General features: G+C 38.2%; 1 protein-coding gene across 1 annotated transcript in view; it reads left to right on the forward strand.

The window, feature by feature from the left end:
* Positions 1-19,992, forward strand: part of EPSTI1 (epithelial stromal interaction 1) — a 107,918-nt gene that overhangs the window by 37,366 nt on the left and 50,560 nt on the right. Inside the window, exons 4-6 of the mRNA XM_027873865.1 lie at positions 12-85; positions 635-718; positions 10,229-10,302. Coding sequence (XP_027729666.1) covers positions 12-85; positions 635-718; positions 10,229-10,302 — 232 coding nt within the window. The remainder of the gene's footprint in view (positions 1-11; positions 86-634; positions 719-10,228; positions 10,303-19,992) is intronic.

Here is a 19,992-nt window from a genome sequence, read left to right on the forward strand (position 1 = left end):
TTTTTTATAAGGTGGAAACCAATCAGAGGCTGAAGCTAGGAAGAAACAACAATGTCAACTCTTACAGTCTAAATACCAGCAAAAGGTCAGAAAGAATCCATCCTATCTAGTTAATTTTATCAAGGATATTTTTTTTTTGCTTTTGAATATCAGTGCTTTTAATGAATGATGAAAAAAATCACACAATTACTTGATCAGTGTTATGAAGTTTTCAAATTAGTTGCAAATCAAAGTGAGAGAATTAAAAAATGAAATGTCAGCAAATATCCCTATTCAATTTGAATAGAAGTCTATGGGATGTTACATTCTGGGAATATTGTCTTGGCCAGTCCCTTAAAAAGCAGTTCTGTTGCTACTTTCAAATGCCTCTGGTCCAGAGGCCCAGCTAAGCCTATTTCATCCTAGACTACTTTAATGAAATAGGAAATAGTTTCTGTAAAATGGTCAGTGTTTGAGGAAGATGTCCCAGCTGTTCTTTGCTTTCTATGGAACTTGAAATAAGAATCTCTGATCATGTTGAGGTTTAGTACAAACAATATTATAATTTGGCTTTCATCATAATTCTGCATTTGAGATTGACTAAAAAAATGCTAACTTTTTTTTTTCAAAACTGTGTCTTCTCAAAATGATGTAGCTAAAAAGGGAAGAATGTATAAGGATGCAGAAGGAAGTAGAAGAAGCTAAACTCCAAGCAATAAAGGCGATTCAGAGAGAAAAGGTGAGATGAAGTTTTGATGCTGAAGCAGGGCAGTGTGGTACAATGGTAAGAGTAAGGCTCAGGGCTTAGATGACCTGAATTTAAAGCCCTCATCTGAAGCTTCTTGTTTTTGCTGTTGTTGTTTATCCTTGGCTCTTGAAGAGGACCATGACAACAGGAAGATGATGCCATGACTTGCAAACAAATTGGATTCAAGTGAGGGAGGGCTGTGCAAAGTCACCAGCTTCATTTTCTCCTCCAGAGCCACCTGGGTCCAGTGGCAAGACATAGATTAGGATGACTGGAGATAAACCTGGATGCAGGGAGACCATGGCCTTGTTAAACCAGTGTCTTTCCCAGGTCTCTGAAGCTTATTGCTGATATGAATGTGGGCAAGTCCCTGAACCTTCTTGCCCTTCAACTTTCTCACCTATAAAATGAGGAGGTCCCTGTTGGTTTTAAATCAGTGATCCTATGACCAGAAGACATTAATCTAAACATTGTAGTTTTCAGACGAATGGTGATAGGGGCAGGTCTTCACTGTTTCCCGCTTGGATTATCAGAAGCACCTTCTGCTTGGTCTTCCTTCCTCAAGTCTCTCTACTTCAATCCATCTTTCACTCAGGTGCCAAATGATTTTCTTAAGGTACGGATCTGAATGTCACCCCTCCCACTTAACACATTCCAGGGGCTTCCTGTTACCTACAGAATCAAATAGAAAATCCTCTGTGTTTGCCTTTGAAATCCCTTCACAATCGGACCCCTTCCTACCTCTTCCAGTTTTCTTACACTTTTTTCTCCCTCCATATACTCTCTAATTCAGTGTTCTTCCTACATAACACTCCATCTCTTGACCTGGTGCTTTTGAATTGGCTTCCCTCTATCCTTCAAATATTTTTCCTCCTCACTTCTACTTCTTGGAATGGCATATCTCCTTCTTGATTCAGTCCAAATTCTACCTTCTGCAAGACACCTTTCCCAGTCCCTCCAGCTGCTAGTGCTGTCCCCTCTGAGATTATCTCCTACTTATACTGCATCTGTCTTGTAGGTGCCAAGTTATTTACACATGTATTTGTATGTGAGCCTGTTGAAAGCAAGAACCATCCTTCTGTCTTTCTTTTTATCCCTAGTGCTTAGCATAGTGCCTGACACATCCGTGGCTAGCACTTAATAAAAGCTCATTGTTGAAGTCAAGCTTCTTGCTCCCACCACTCTATGTAAATTGTTTCTATGTTTAAATTGTTTTATGATCAATGACTGCTTAATTAGTTCAGTGCACTTTTCTCAGTACTCTCTTCAGTTTTTGGCAGTAGTGAACAGCACTTCCTATTGGAAAATACTGTTTGTTAATGTGTAACAATTGCCCTGCCTGGGTGCCTTTCTGAATTTGTTTTTGATTTTGTTTTTGTTTTTGTTTTTGTTTTCTGGTATGTGACTTTTTTTTTGTTATGTTGACGCTTTTTTGCCTCTCTATCGTCTTCCAATAACTCCTCTTCCCTAATAACAATTCATTATACTCAAACAAGTTAAATTAACGTGTTGGCTACTTCTGAGGTCATATCATGTCTTATTCTGCATCTCTAGTCTCAATCTTCTGAAGTCATGATTGGTCACTGTATCAATGAAAATTCTGAAGCCTTTCAAAGGGTTTTTTTTTTTCTTTATTGTACTCATTATTCTATTGGTTCTACTCGTTTTACTTTCTAAGTTCATGAATCTTCCCAAGTTTCTCTGATTTCTTCATAGTCATCATTATTTTTATAGTGCAAAAATATTATGTTACATTCACATGCCACAATCTGTTCCGCAGTTTCTTTGGTTGATGGGCACCTACTTTGTTTCCAACTATTTGCTACAACAACACTGTTAGTCGTTAATCTTTAGCATATATTATGCTGACTGGCTCTGTAAGGTTAGGGAAAGGATCTTGGAAGACCCTGTCATGGTGATGGTAGAAGCATAGGTCCAAAGCATGTCCTCTCCCCAAGCCATAGGACATACATTCCAATTTGGCTTTCTGTTCCTGTTCTGCTGTCCCTGACTGCCAGACCAGCTGTGTATAGCACCTGCTGGAGATTTAAGTTGAGAAAAAAACAGGATTTTACTCTCTGAGGATGACTTTCTTTTCCTCCTCCCTCCCTTTTTTCATTTTAAGTAATTTATTTTTGGCCAGAATCTAGCCCTGGCTACCAAGCAACAGATATGTTTTTTATAGGAAAATATAAATTAGCCAAAGCTAGACTAATTGCTTATGGTACCTATAAAATATCCACAAGACATTTGTGCTTTCTTTTCAATATTTTTAGTTTCAATGAGTCAATTTCCATTTGATGTTGGGTACTGTGTATTCAGTTAGACGATTTTAGTGAGAGCTTCTAAAATTCTTTCTTTGTTTATTTGTTGTTCTCTTTTTCCTTTATGAGGAGGAGGGCATGCCTTCCTAGCTCTCATATTATTGGCAGATAGGCTCAGTGCCCTCAGGAACACTTGACCTGGTAGATGTCCTTTTGGACACAGCCTGTTAGTTTTGTCAAACGAAGCCAGCAAGACCCTCACCTGAGCTTCATGTAATGTGTGGTCAGCTAAAGACCAGCTAAAGTCACCATCTCTTTTCCTGTAGAGTCAATTTAATTAGCATCGAACATCTATAATAAACCACACTGTTGTCGACTCTTAGACAGTTTCTTCAAGGACCATGTCATATAGCAGTATGAGTCTCTGAATCTGTTTTATATTTTATGTTTAATATTTTGTGTGTAACATTTAACATTTGTAGTAAATGCAAGATGGGAAGGGGCTTTTCTTTCCTTCCCCACCCCCTTCATATACCACAGTCCTCAGCATATAGTAGTGGGCTGTTAGTACATGCTTATCAATTACTTTCTACCTTCAGTTTTGAGAGTGACCATTGGTACAGGCTGGTTAGGAATGGGGTTGGATATCCTGGCATCAGGCTTCCCTTCACTCAAAGGGAAAACTGTAGTTCTTCTTCCCTGGCAGATGAGTTTAAAACCAGATTATCTATCTATCTCTTGGTTTTATATATATGTGTGTATGTATATATATACACATATGTATACATATATATACACACATATATTTTATATGTGTGTGCATATATATGTACATATATGTATATAATGTTATATTATCATATGATATATGATATATTATTATTATTACATACATATACTTTGACTCTAGGGGTCATTGGGACTGTTCTATATCCATTTTTCTTTGGCTTCTAAAAAAAAAAAAGTCATACACAATGGAAATGGGTAAATACGTGGGTAAATACAATCTTTAGCTGTAACAGATTGGAGAACAACTGATATGCCAAGTGTGAAAATGGCTCCTGTAAACGAGGGGCTTTGTTTTGCCAGTTTGAATATGTCTGCATCAGGTCTTAATGGCTGTGCTTATGGAGCACTCATCCCTTTAAATGCAAGATGGACGTAGATATGCACCGATGCCAGTGTGCAGAATCTGCTAACCCAGAGAGGAGTTGACCATCCTTCTGTTTGGCCAGGAACCAAATAAAATCCCAACAGTTCAGGCCCTGGTCTGCCATCCGTGACTGCCTCTGCAGAGCAGGGCAAAGGATATCATTTCTCTTCTTCAGTGAACTCAGATTTCCTTAATCACATCCTCTCTTCTAGTTTCCTATGTCAGAAGACTGTCACCAGAGGTCACCAGCCCAATGTTATTAGTTATCCTCTGATACTTGATGCAGAAAGCTGAGAAATTGATTTCTGGTGTACGTTTAATTATCAGGAAACTGTGGAGGTGGCTAGATTCCCCTGGACTTAATGTAATTCCCCTTGTCTATACAGATGCAGGTTGAAGAGGGGAAAATATAGTGATCCCACATATTTATTGTGGAGCCTAGGAGGAGACTGGATTATGCCTTGGAGAGCTTTAGCCAAAGAACATAATCTTAGAGCAGAAGACAGTTTGAATCAAATTTGTAGGGGACAGCCCAGTGGTATAGTGGATAGAGCACCAAGTCTGGAATCAGGAAGACCTGAGTTCAAATCCAGCTTCAGACACTAGTTGTGTGTCTTTAAGCAAGTTGTTTCACCCTGTTTGCCTCAGTTTTCTCATCTGTAAAATGAACTGCAGAAGGAAAAGGCAAACCACTCCAGTATCTTTGTCATGAAAACCCCAAATGGGGTCAGAAAGAGTCAGACATGAATGAAACAACTCAACAACAACAATAGAGAAGTGTAATCCTAACTCAGAATCCCAAGTAACCTCAGAAACCACTTATGCCAATCTGACCCAGAGCATAAATCTCTTCTCTAATATACCTCCACATCGATCATCCAGCCTCTTCTTGGAGACCTCCAAGGAAGAGAGATCACCTACCACCAACAGTTCATTCTACTTTTGGACAGCTCTAACCATTAGTTTTCCTGATGACAAGCCCCAAGGGGGAACTGAGAGAATACTGTCCCTGCCATTCCAAAACCTCAGATTAGGGCTATAAAAGAACAAAGCCCCTGTGATCAATTTTGGGATAATGTGTCTGCTCTGTCGTTAAAAACAGATGATTATCCATAGTGTAATAATGGTGAGTTAACATTTCCTACATGTGGTGCTCTCTAAAGCAGAGAAAATTTGACTAAGATATTAAAGCTTCAGATTGAAAGGAGAAGGCAAAAAGGCACTGTACAATATTAGCAGATGCAAATAACCTTAATACTGTTCTCTGTTTCGGAATAATGAGGCCCATTTTCAGAAATTCGTTTTAAACCTCAAGACTTTCTTCTAAATTCAATTAAAAAAAGAAATGCATTTGGATGCAAACAAGCTTTTAACATTTTGATTGGAGCTATACACTCCAACTGGACTCTGCTAAATTTTTATAATATAATATCCTCACACCTGAAATGGAATAAAAACTTCCAGTTTCATGAGTAAAGTTCTGGTATGTTCCACATCAGTGAAACACTGGGTCAAATTTTATCCCCTTTGTAAAAAAAAAAAAAAAGTGATAAACGAGACATTAAGACTCTGAATAGCCACAGATATGGAAATGCAGTGGGATCCTTGCTGATGCTAATAGCAAGGGATACAGACAAATACCTTGTTGCATCATGGAAAGCCTGTAACGTGGGCAGCTGGTGCTCTTCCCTGGCACTAGTATTTTAATGAAGTCCTGTTGTATTTGAATGCCTATTGCCCCTTGGAGATTTCAAGTAGGTTTATGAATAGACTTTTTTGAAGAATTATAGAATTTGAGTTAAAGGAGACTTTAACCTCTATGTAGGCATGAAAATTATCCTCACTATAATCCCCCCCAAAAAAGTCATCTAGCCATTGCTTTGAGATCTCCAAAGAAACCGCCCCCCCCCCGCCTACACACACATTTTTCCAGACAACCGATTCCATTTCTGGATAGCCTTATGTTAGGAAATTTATCCTGACATGGAGCCTAATTTAATGTCTTTGTAAATTCTACCCATGGCTATGGTTTTATCAGCACTCGCTCTTCTACGCCCACTGATAACTGTTGTTCAGTCATGTTTGACTCTTGATGACCCTATTTGGGGTTTTCTTGGCAAAGATGGTCGAGTGGTTCACCATTTCCTTCTCATTTTACAGATGAGGAAACTGAGGCAAATGGGGTTAAATGACTTGCCCAGGGTCACACAGCTACTAAGTGTCTGAGGCTGGATTTGAATTCAGACCTTCCTAACTTCAGGCCCAGTGCACTATCCACTGAGCCATCTAGCTGCCTATTTGTCTACTGTGTCATTCATCACTCCAAACTTTGATGAGCATGCCATCTACGCTTTATGAGAGTCATTGATCAGTGTGTTAGCACAGTCCAAGCCCAGTTTCCCCTGTCTATCTTCTATATGCCCCCTTCTCTCCTCGGACACTCCCACCACCCTGGTGTAGCTCCTCACCACCTCATGCCTGGACTGTGAGACTTCTGGTTGCTTTCCCTGTCTATAGTCTCTCCCTACTTCAGTGTTTGCACCATTTCGCTATCAGAGTGATCTTTCTCTAAGTGCAGGTCTGATCATGTCACTCACCTGTTCAATAAATTTCAGTGGCACCCTATTGCCTTCAAGATCAACCAATTCATTGACTTTTAAAGCCTTTCATATCCTGACTCCTTCTTACCTTTCTAGTCTTCTTACATCCTAATTTCCTTTCATTCATTCTACAATCCAGTAATGTTAACCTCCTTGCTGTTCCTCGTACATGATACTCTGTTTCCTGACTGAACATTTTCACTGGGTGTCCCTGATGCCTGGAGTGTTTTATCTTCTCATCTCATCTCCTGACTTCCCTGCTTTCCTTCAAGAAACATTTCCCTTTTTAAAATTTTATTTTGTTTATTTTTATTTTGTTTTAATTTTGTACTTATTTTAAATATATATTTATTTTATATTTATTTTCTTTTAATGCTAGTGCCTTCTTTTTGAGATTCCCTCCAGTTTACAGTATATATCTTGGATGTACATAGTTGTGTGCATACCTTCTTTCTCATTGGACTGTTGAACTCCTTAAGAGCAGAAACTGGTTTTGCCTTTGTGTGTGTGTATGTGTGTTTTTAGTGCTTAGAACAGTGTCTGGCACATAGTAGGCACTTAATAAATGTTTATTGACATGAGTTAACTATTACATTACAGCATAAGCTCCATCTTCTTCTCCATGAAAACTTTGGTTTCTTCTGTCCCCTCCAGTCTCCTAATTCTCATACCTCCCTCCCAAACTACCTAATATTTGACTACCTTTTCTTTACTTTCCTTATATTTATTCCATTTATACTTATCTATCTACTTGTTGTCTTTCCCATTAGAATGCAAACTTTTTGTGAGCAGAGATTGTTTCATTCTGTGTCCCCAGCACCTACCGTGGTGCCTGGTGCACAGGAGGTACTTGTTATTGCTCGTGGGCCACTATGTACCTCTTTTACCGTCCCTTCACTTGGATATAGATCTCTTAGTGACTTTTTTTGTTCTTCTTTCATGCAAAGGTCATTTTCCTTGGCATAGAAGACAGAAGTAAAATCAGAATTAAGCAGCTCTGCTTTCTCTCTGTCAGTTGCCCTATCCATTTTAAGCAAAGGTGTTGTCCCTTCATTGATGCTCCTCTTTCTCCCAATAAAAGTAAAAACTAGACCAAAAAACCCTCTTTGTTGTCATCACCTTTCCTTGCCAGCCTCAGCTAATTCTGAATTTTAGCCCTCCCAACACTATTTGGGCAAGACTGTGCCTTGAGTTTGCGGCTATCCTCTCTTTTCATTTACTTCTTCTCTAAAGTCTCAATTTGTTGTTGAGTTTCCTGTGAATCCACACTGGTCTCTTCAGACATATTCTAAGCCCATTCCCCACTCCAGTTGGAGTCATACCTACCTTTATTCTGAACCCTTTCTAAAATCCACGTTCCCAGAATCCAGAGCACATGTTAAAACTATATTTGCATTTCCCCTTCTCTATCAGAAACTCTAGGAGGGATTGGTCACTTCTTCCAGGGTACTTATCTCCATCTCAGGAACCAGTTCCTCCTTGTTAGTAGGAATCGACTCCATGTTAGAATTTCCCTTCCTTGTTTCCTTTCCCTATGAAGGATGAAATTATTGCTAAGGCAAGTCGGGAAGTTGTTAGGTGTTTTGCTTTTCTAGTAGATATCTAGACAATTGAAGCTCCCTCATTCCTCTGCCAGGCTTATGATCTATTTCCAAAGCTCCTTAGCTCATCGTTTCATCCAGATACCTACTGACTCAATCACTTGTGTTTCTTCACAAAATATTCTGCTGTTCTCCCACACTTTGTGCTTAGCACAGTGCCTGGCACACAGTAGGTATTTAATAAGTACTTTTTAACTGACTGAGTGCTTTATTTCTTCTTCCCTTGAGTATATTTTATTAATATACAATGCTGTCTCACCTTCTCCTATCTTTTCTTTATCCTATTTATTTTGATTAAGGTATACACATCCAGGGACATGGTACAGATGTGGGTTTCATCCTTACCTATAAGATCAAATTTTCCTCCTCACATCTCATATTTATGAGATCAAATTTGCCTCCTCATATCTCTAGTGTGTCTTGTTTGTTACCTAAACTTGGGGCATTTGTATATAGACATTTGATGCCATAGCTTTTTACTACTGGCTTCTCTTTGGATTTTGTCTACTATGGATTTCTATATGTCAACTGCTCTTCTCCCTTCATTGTATCCATTCTTTATGGTATTGGACTTTGTGGATACTACATAAGCAGTCTTCTCCCTCCTTGATATTATTTAGTTTAAGGTTCTTCAGGCTTGTGTTTTAGAAGTCATCCCTTCTTTCTTGATGTGATTTCCTCTTGGTTTATCACCCACATGAAGTGAAAGGGCCAATGAGGAGAGAAAAACAAGGTAGCATTTCCTAAAATGCCCGTGAATATGTAATCTCCGTCGCGTGAGTTCCTCCCCTCAATTCTACCCCATATGTCATTGCCCATCCGGTGTTCATGTTCTCTCACAAATCCGTCATGAGGATTTGGTCGACTGTGCTGCGGGAGGCAAGGGGAGAGGGGCTGCTTGCTGGTGGCAGTTCCTTTTCCTTTTTTTTGACATTTAGTAGCCATAAATAGAACTTACAGCATGTCCATCAGTCACTCTTTGTTCTTGCTATGTGGGAGGCTGATCTTCCTTTTCCAACCATCTATTGTCTTTTATTTAACTTCATCTGAACAGTTCCTTGTTTGTAAAATGTTTTAGCCTGCCAGCAATCATCACATTATCTCTTTTACTCTTTAGATGATCCCCCCCCTTAATTCTTCAGAGATTGATGTAGTATTTTATGGCTTTCTAAAATCACCCAATATTGTCATTAAAAGCCTTTTTTTCTAGAAGAATTTTGGGGACATTTTAAAAAAACACACACAGAGCAAAAATTTCCAAAGGTGGTATAGCCTGTTCTCCTCTTTCAATTCTGGATCCAGCTTAATGTTCATTTGTAGGATCTATCATATATATGTGTGTGTGTGTGTGTGTATTAATGAACAAGCCCTACGGCTGATTATTCAGTTACACATCATAAGCTGGATAAAAAAAGCATTATTCATCCATTTAACTTGCCCTGTTAGGTTAAACTATTTTGATTTTATATGGAAGATTTCCTAGTACTTTTGCTATAAGTTATTTGACTTGCCTAAAAAGAAACCTTATATTTCCATATTTAGAAATACTTGGTTAGTAGAAAAGAGTAGTATTAGCATTTCCACCTTAAAGTTGGAACAACTGAAATGCTGATGGAGTCTGTGATTTGCCCAAAGCAAGCCAAGAAAGTGAAGCTGCAAAGTGACTATAGGATATCTGGCCTGGCATGCCAGACATGAGTACAGTAGTTTTACTCATCTCTGAGCAGTATTCCATACTAGGGCAGGTTCTGAGGTATTCTATATGAACTAAATTAGGTGCCAAAGGTCCATCTATATGCTGTGTCTTAGATAATTGAGCAATCATTCTTTTTTTGTTTAAAGTATACCTAGTAGATTGATTTTGGATATATTTGAAACTTCAGAGCAATAAATTGGAGGAAAAAAGAAGGCTTCAAGAGAGGCAAAGAAGAGAAGCATTTAATGATCAACCTCCCTGGTAAGTTAAAGTTGAGTATTTGTAAGAGTTCATAAGAAAATGAAATTGCTTTTTCAGTCAATCAACAAGCATTTATCAAATGTCTACTGTGTTCTAGGTACTGAGAATACATTGGTTTGTGGAGAGTTGGTCATTTCCTCTTTATATTTCCCAGATGGTGAGGGACTTGGAATAGTCTTCCCAAAGTGGGACCTGGTACTTTGGGCTGAAGACTGTCATACATTTGTTTTAAGTGGAACTTTGGCATGGCCATAACCAGGGTAGGATCACTGGAGCTTTGATCCAGGGCAGCAAAGAAGCCAGTCCTTCCTCTCTCTCACTTGCTTGAATATACCCTTATTACATCTTGTATTATTTTCACATCACTATTTCTAAAGTTGAATTGAGGGCACATACATATGCATATACAATGTATATGACATGCTTATGTGCTTATGTCTATGTATATATAATATATATACATATATACATATAAATATAAATTTTGAGAAATGTGTGTGCACATATATATGTGTTCCTCCCAATTTTAAGCTTTTCCAATGAGCTAACCAGGAAAAATATATACACATTTACATGCATATGTGTATGTATATACATGCACACATACATATATACACATACATCTGCAGTGTTCAGTTATTAAAGCTATATATATGTGTGTATATATATATATACACACATACAATGCAGTGTTCAACTATTAAAGATACATTATATATACATATTTATCTTTATATATGTATTTTTAAAGATGTGTGTGTATATATATATATATATATATATATATCTTTAATAGCTGAAGACTTCACTGACTTTATTTAGAATCTATTTATTTTGAAGTGGCTCAACCTTTTAGAATATGTCTCACTTGCTTTCCATAGTCATAAATATGAAAGCTGTTTCTTAGAAAAGATCGCTCTTTGAATTCACTAATCATATTTTTCCTAGAATGAGTTTTAAGATAGGATATTTTTTGGGGGGCAAACAGGTTTTTAATGGTATCAAGTATTCACCAGACTAAGAACTTAGGGAGACAGATTTTTACTCCATATGAGGAAAAACTTCCTAAAAATTAGAACTATTTGAAAATGAAATGGGTTACCTGCGTAGGTAGTGACTTCTTCGTTATTGGAGGTCTTCAGGAAGAGGTGAGATGAGCTTTAGGGAGGAGCTTGATTAAGTAGGTCCTTTGAGGACATACGTGGCAGCATGGTAGGGAAAAGACATGAAAATCTGGGTTTGAATCCTACCTTAGACATATACTAGCTAGTATGATGAGTAAGTCACTAAATTTTTCTGAGCCTCAGGTTTCCCATCTTTAAAATGGGGATATTAATGACTTCATCATGTACCTATCTCACAAGACATTGTAAGGCTAAATAGAGATAATATGTAAAATATATAAAATAAATATGGAAAAATATGTAAATATGTAATATGTAAAATAATGAGTAGGGTACTGTGCCCACTCCATCTCCCAAGGGACCCCTTTCAAATGCTCTTTGCTTGGCTCTGGACCCATGCACGTGTTCTAGACAGAGTACAGTCCTTGGAGAGTTTGATCTCTAATAAGAGGGTTCTAGACTTCCTTTTTTCATCTTCTTTGACTTGTTACATCTGCCTCTCTCCCCCATATCTGAGTACCTTGAGGAAAATTATGTAAACACTTAGGTTTTGGCTCGTGGTTGGTTCTCCCTAAGGGCATGGAGAGTAAAAAATGCACTCAACATAACCATTAGGTATAGGACAACTATCATCTTTCCTACACACAAAAGAAATGCTAAAGAACCCAAAATACTCACAGTGTGCATTGACAAAACAACTTGAAACAGGATTCAATAACAACTTATAAGTACTGTTATACTCTTTCAGGAGGCTGAGACTTAAACCTCATGAGAACACATAGTAGTTTGTGAGACTATTGAATCGGCATTCCACATTTCATTTCAACCTTGCACCGTCCAAACTATCCACAGTCCATGTCTTCTGGTAAAAGGGTCAGATTTGGACCAGATCTCTTGTTGACATCCATATTCTCCAAGAGCTCTAGAGTAGTTGCTAAGGAATCCTCTCTGGATCACCAATCAGCTCTGATCAGAAGGACCTAGGACTTTTAGACCTTTCAAACAAAGTTGCCATTAAGTCTGGGTCTGCCCTTCTTGGGAGAGATGCTTGTTTGCCTAAGATCAGAAAGGAACAGACACAAGAGGTAGCTTCATACTTATGCGGGTCTAGGTGGAACATGTGGTTTATCTGTCATGTCTTCATGGCCACTTGGCAGCTGGGAAATCACTCCTTAGGTGAAGTGACTTGAAATATTCCTGACATGATATACACCTGAAAAAGGAAAGAGTTCCCCTTTTAGCTAATAGGGAGACAACCTTATTGCAAAAGACCAAACTCCCTCAGCACTATGTCAACAGGAATGGACAACTTTGCACAAACCTAGAGATGGTCCTGGTCATAATTCTATTATCAGGTGAATGACAGCTACTCTGGACTTTAGCCTCACCTGTAAAATGAGGGTGTTGGATTAAATGGTATCTAAAGGTCCCTTCCACCAGAAACATATTAGAAGCTATGAATCTGATTGCCCTTAGCTCAAGTAGATTTCTCTGAAGCTGTCACATGAAAAAAAGCAAAACAAATGCAAACCAATTTTTTTTAAGACTAGTTGATGACTTCTGTCTTGGCAGTGCCAGTACTCAGCATGCCATAATGTGTGGTTTCATGGCAAGTCAATAACACATTGCCTTTTCTTTAGGGAAAGGGATCCCTAACTCTGCATCAGCTTAAGAAAATACTCATGGTTACTGAATGGGGCCACAACTGTGAGTCCTTGTCTATGCACTCTTGAAACCATGTTCCTGACTTTGTTCATTTGCTTCTGATTATTTTTAGTGTTGTCAATTATTTAGCTAACAGGCAGAAAACTAGGCTTTTATTGACATCCAAAGGGACTCTCCTGAGTGTAATAACAGAGGCAGTTTATTGAATGCCTGTGAGGTTGCTTTCTAATTGTACACATTAATCTGCCCATGCAAGCTGGCTGAAAATACACAAGCAGATTGCACATGCAGATGGAGCACACAGGATGGTTTTTATGAAAAGACCTCTGGAATGCGCTTCTGCGGTGTGGCCGTTTCCTTTAAAAACAACGGAAAAGTGGATGGCAGTGACAGTTTCAGTGGGAGGCTGGGAGCAGGCCAGGCTTATGGGCTGTCAAGCTTAGAGTCCTGCCTTGATTGGAGACAGACCTTAAATCTCACAGTGGAGAGTTACTTGGTTTTAGGATGCTGAGCAATGACATGAAGATGGAGAGGCATGGCAGGCAACAGATGTAAACCCAGTCTTGGTACTTCTGAAGATTATATTTAGTCCCTAAATCATCCCAGCCCTTTTCAAGTCCAAATGTGATCTTTTTCAGGATAGCTTTATGTAGCAGTGAATTTTACTGAGGAGATACTGCTGCACAAAATAATAATACTGTCTTAATATCCCTTCTAAAGGGGAAGAAGCAGTACAGATTATTGAAACTAGTAAGTATGATTTTTTTTTAACCTTAAGTGTATTGTGAATATTCAAAGGTATACACATATGTACATGTATGTGTATCCACAAACATGTAGATACATAAGTGCCTACCCACATAGATGCTGACATGCACACATGTGTTTTAGATATAGCTGCAAGTCAAGATATGACTACGCATATCTATTTCTTTTCATATGTGCATATATTTACACACATATATACATATATACACACATATGTGCATGTATGTACTTAAAATTTCCCTAGGCCAGTGTTTAAAACCAGTTTGAAATCCCTAAGATGGGAGTAGTGAAATAAGAAGTCCAGCAACCTGTTTGGCCTAGGGAGGGGCTATTTCTGAATTAAACATTTGTAACTACTCCCAAAGGACTATTTAACTGTGTATACCCTTTGATCCAGCAATACCATAGCTAGGTGAATATCATAAAGACATCGAAAAAAAAGAGGGAAAAGGATCTATTTGTACAAAAATATTTATAGCAGCCCCCTTTTTTTTTGATGTCAAAGAATTGGAAATAGAAGGGATGCCCATCAACTGGGGAATAGATAAACTGTGATATATGATTATAATGGAATGTTATTGTGCTATAAGAAATGACGAGCAGGCAGATTTTAGAAAAACCTGGAAAGACTTACATGAACTGATACAAATGAAGTGAACAGAACTGGGAGAACATTGTATGCGGTAACAGTTATATTGTTAGGTGAAGAGCTGTGAATGACTTAGCTCTTTCTGGCAAAACAATGATCCAAGACAAGCCCAAAGGACTAATGATGAAGCATACTATCCTGCCTCCAGAAAAAGAACTGATATTGTTTGAATAGAGACTGAAGCATGCTATTTTTATCTTTCTTTCTTTCATTCTTTTTCTTATATTTGAATTTTCTTGTATAAAACGACTAACATGAAAATGTTTTACATGATTGCACAAGAATAACCTATATCTGATTGCTTACCATCTTAGGGAGGGGGGAGGGTAGGGAGAGAGGGAAGGAGGGAGGGATAGAATTTGGAACTCAAAATTTTATTAAAAAAACCCCAAATGTTAAAAAAAAATAGTTTTAATGTAATTGGGGGAATATATATATATATGTATATATATATACCTATGTATGTGTATATACACATATGTGTGTATATATACGTGTGTATATAATATAATGTGATTATAATGTTATGTACGGATTAAACATTTGTTATAGATGATTGAGAATTGGCAACCTAAAGGAATAGAAAGCATGTTGGTCTACAAGTCATAAGACCCATGCTCAAGTTCTATATATGCCACTTACTGTGGAACTTCCCTGAGTCTTAATTTCCTCATCATAGAATAATGATTATTTTTCCCACTTCCCAGGATTGATGGAAGCATCAAATGAGTCAGTAGAGACAAAAGTGCCCTTTATAAACTCTCAAGTGTCATGAGAATGTTGTTTTTTTTTTAAACTTTCCCTTATTTAGACCTGTGATTTAATTGGCATGGAAACTCCATTTACTGATAAAGATCCTTGACTCATCTATAATTTATTCTTAGAGAATTTCCTAGAGGCAATAAGAGATTAAGTGACTTGTTCATGTTTACCCAACTAATAGGTGTCAGTCAGGACCTGAACTGAGGTCTTTCTGAGGTTGAAGTGAGTTCTCTTTAACTTCTCACCACATCACCTCTCCTGTATAAGTGAATGGTAGTATTATTGTTATTTTTAAAAAAATGATTGAATGTTACTTGTAGTCAGTAACCCTTATTTTGGGAGTATGCTAACAGGGATTTGTCAGGCTTTTAGTATCCTTCAAAATGTCAAATATCCTTTCAGCTAGATAATCTTAGTTCTTGCAATCTTTTCCCTTGTACGATGTAGCAAATACAGTCACCTCTTAATAGTCTGTGTCTAGCTTACTTGCAGGCAGGTGGGGAGGTCCCACCTGGGTTGCGAGCTAGAGTGTTGTGAAATTATAGATAATGGAAATTTGACAGCATATAAATAGCCTAATCATCCATCTGTTGGATCTTTTTCAATCTCCTTTTCAGAAAAGGTGACCATGGCTGAGTATGGGACTCCCAGCAAGGGTTGAGAACTTGCTTAACAATTTAGAATAGATTTGTGGGCTGGTCTCTTCTAACTTTTCATGCTGGCATTGAACAGTGTAGCTACTCTGGAGATATCCTCTCATTGAGTAACAAGTGACTTTTTGCCCAAGTAAGACTGGATTTTTCTCATTTGATCTGGTAACTTGTAGCTAAATAGGAAGGAAAGTCACACAGGTAATATCAAAATAAATTTTTTCTCATTTTCTTAATCCTGGATAAAAATAACTAATGTGGAGTATTTAGAAGAAATATGTGGAAGAAAAATTTTTTTTTGGTGGCAGACACTACAGACTTGTGATTTCATCAGTGTCAGGAACTTAGAGAGAGGTGCCATAATGGATATACTTAAATGGATCTCATTGATTTGGGATCAATTGACAACCCATCTATGCCTGCTTTTCCTTTATTACTCTTGTCCATATCCTTCACCAACTTTGCAACAGGAAATCCTTCCAACATTCTAGAGAGCTTGCATACTTTCTCCTGATATTTCAAGGGGAGCAGTGGAATACTTTGATTCTTTGCCTGACAGTGTTTGTTCTTGGCATATGACCTGTACGTCTTCTCCTCTTCATTGTTCCTTCTTGGTTAAGTGCTCCAGCCTGCCCACATCTACCATGTACTTATCTATTGCCCTCTGTGAAAATTTTCAATCCTTTGGTGGCAGTTGTGTTCTGTCTTATTGCTTTATAGCAACACTGGTAGAATATTAGTTTTAGAAGGTATCCTTTTGCTTTCATGAGAAGCTTGTTGTCAGTAAAGGAACTTTGCGATTTCCTTAAAGCAATCCAGCCTGTTTTCCTCCTCATATTCACCTCTGGACCTGACTCACTGCCATCTGTACTGTTTGTCCTAGATACACCTGTAGAAAGAGTTGGAGCATGCATGATAGTGGGTCTATAGGAGCCATCTCGGGGAGAATGAGCTTCTAGAGACTCCAAGGACACTCGATGCTAAACAGTCGCATGCTTTGTACTCATGAAGTAATGCCTGAATTCACCACTTGAGCAGGAAGAACGAATGATACCGTGGAAGTGACCCCTGACCTGTGATTTGAAGGAAGCTAGGAATGCAATGAGGCAGTGGTGGCATTCCAGACCTGATGGGACCACCTGTGCAAAGGCAGGAAACGGAATGTTGTATTTGATAGGCCAGTCTGACCAGGGCAATGAGTTTGTGAAGGGGAGCATTGATTCTGCTGATTGATTTCATGTATCTCTTACGTATAATCATGTTGTGTCTAAGAAGTCTTTTTATCTCTAAATAATGGGGCATGTGTGATTTGGGATTTTTTTTAAGAGCTGGTCTTTCCTGTGTGGATGGACAGGCAAAACTCCAGTGAATAATTTGAGATTCTTGCAGGAGGTTTTGTGACATTCTGGGGTTGATGCAGTGTCACCTACAAACAGGAGCACTCCACTTACTTTCATTTTGATGCTATGCTGGTTCTCTTCCATCATGGTGGCAAATACTTTGGCAAGCATACATCTCCCTATTTATGACTTACTTGATGTCTGCTATCAGGGTCATTGAACAGGGTTATTTCTGTCATATTTTCTGAGGAATATTGAATGATTTTATATATGGATGAGAAACATGGCATTTTCTTCTGCTGAAACAAATGCTTTTCTATAATCAACAAACATCTATTATAGTATTTTATGTTCTCTACATTTTTCAGTTAATGATAAACTGATCACATGGTATGGTGGATAGAGTGAAATAATCATAAATGGATATAAAATGAATATAGCAGCATTTAATGTGCCATTTATAACTTTTTTTTTCTTTTTTTTCTGGAAAAAATGTGTTGAGTCCCCAACAACTGATTTACAAATGAAGTTTTGGAACATACTATTGGACTTGAGTGTGAGGCTGATCTGAATTTAAATACTACCTTACATACCGCTAGCTGTGTGACAGCTAGCTGTATCACTTAACTGCTCTGAGCCTGTTTCCTTATCTGTAAAATGGGGCTAATAATATCTGAAACAAACTCTCATACACCCATACAGTGAAGTATGACATCTTTCACTTATCCAGTGACATTCTTTATCAACTTGGTTTTTCCTGTGTAGATGGTTAGGCCAAACTCTACTGAGGGGTTATAAATCTTTTTCAGGAGGTTTTATAGTGTGTAGGGACTTGATCCAATCGTCATGGTGTGGTGAACTCAGGAAGGGGACTCCGGCAGTAAAAGCCACTGAAATGGAGAAAGTTTGAGAACATCTGGAGGAGGACCTCAAAATCTATAGGTGATCCCTCTTCAACTTGAATCCTGTGATGGATTTTCCCATTACAGTGTGAACACCTTTGGGGAGCATAGGTCTGAGTTTTATTGCTCACCTACTATTAACAATCACTGGAAAAAAAGTTATCTCCATTATAACTTTCAAGAAATCTTAAATAATTTTGCTTTATGTGCTGGAGAAACCTTGTTGGAAGAGAGCATTTAAAGCAATGTTTTGCTTTACTGAACCAGTCTACTTTTCTATCAAATCAGTTCAGTGGGATCTTGATTTACCTCTTTGGTTGATTGTGTGATGGCAAAGATGTGGTGCTATTCCCATAATGCCCTCGTGAAGGATGCTCTCAATGCATATGTGGAATTTATGGGCATAAACAAGAGTTTCCTAAAAGTTTTTTATAGACAGAAAGTAGGTCTCAATAAACATTCATCCTTCTTTTTTCCAATATGTATGACTCAGAAGGCAATGGAGAGTGGTGTGGTGGCTGTGAACAGGCTGTTAGCATAACAAAGAATTGTTAAGAAAAATTAGAATAAAGGAAGGATGTTGACAAAGAAATGTGTGAACACAAAAGATGGGCTGCCCATGGGGTAAAAATGAGGCTAGTGAGTTACCCACATACTCCACTGATATCCTCTAGATGACAGGGAAAGCAAGGAAGGCTGCTAGCACCTTGGGGTAGACCTGTTGTGGTGAGCTCATGAGAAGGCATGGGCAGCACAGAAGAGACAGGAATGGATGGATTATGATATACATTGTAGGCAGAAGCATCCATATTGATGAGTCCATAGGTCCATTTGAGTATTATTTTTATTTTGTTTGGATCAGTTGTTTTATCATTGTAGGGAACTTCCAGTGTGTGAAAACTACTTCCACCATTAGGGAATGGTAACTCATCTGTAACTTAGGGTCTTAGAGAGTTATCTAGCGGTACTGAAAGATTATGACTTGTCTGTGGTCACAGTGCTAGTGTTTGTCAGAAGTAAGACTTGAACCTAGGCTTTTCTAAGCCCAGCGTTAGCCCCTATTGTTTTTGCCGTGCCATATATCAATGATGATGAAAGTTATTAATATGGCAAGTATAGGATTGCTAGTATTTTCCTGGCATAGAGTGGTTGTGTTAGGGGTATTGAATTGTCTAAACCTTCAAACAAGGTTACCTTCTTACTCACGTATGTTGATAACGCTTGCTGAAACTTTCTCCATTTCAGTGGCTTTTGCTGCCCGAATCCCCTTTATTTCCATTTGAATAATTAGATGATTAGTTCAGAGCAGGTTCTCATCTATTTTGGTTTCCTTGAACTCTGAGTCCAGCAAGTTCTGCTGAATATGCACGCTGGTTGCCAAATTTTGTCTTCAGATACGCTCACAAAACTTATATTACCCTTCATGGGAGCTTCCTGAAAGTACTTAAGGGCTAAATTGATACCTTATCCATATGTTAAGCTTGAATCCAATCTCACATTTTATAATTCTCGGAAATAAGGTGAGTAGAAAGTCAGACTATTTATAACTTTCTCTACTCTGCTAATGAAACCACTGACCTCTTTTATGTTTCGCTCAGAGTGGTTTTATGGAGAACACCTCTACACCTCCCATAAGAAAAATGGGACTGGGGACTTAAATCTCAATCCCAGCAGCCTACATGATGACATGTTGATGGTCTTAGTCAAATTGTCCCACCTTGCCAATTCTGCCTTCTAAAGGTCTCTTGAATATTTGCATCCCGCTGCCATCACCCTAGTATTGGTTCTTACCACTTTCTATATGGATTATTACAGTAACCATTTAATTCA

The sequence above is a fragment of the Vombatus ursinus genome, unplaced genomic scaffold, assembly GCF_900497805.2.
Source record: "Vombatus ursinus unplaced genomic scaffold, bare-nosed wombat genome assembly UNPS02014802.1, whole genome shotgun sequence".
Taxonomy (NCBI): Eukaryota; Metazoa; Chordata; class Mammalia; order Diprotodontia; family Vombatidae; genus Vombatus; species Vombatus ursinus.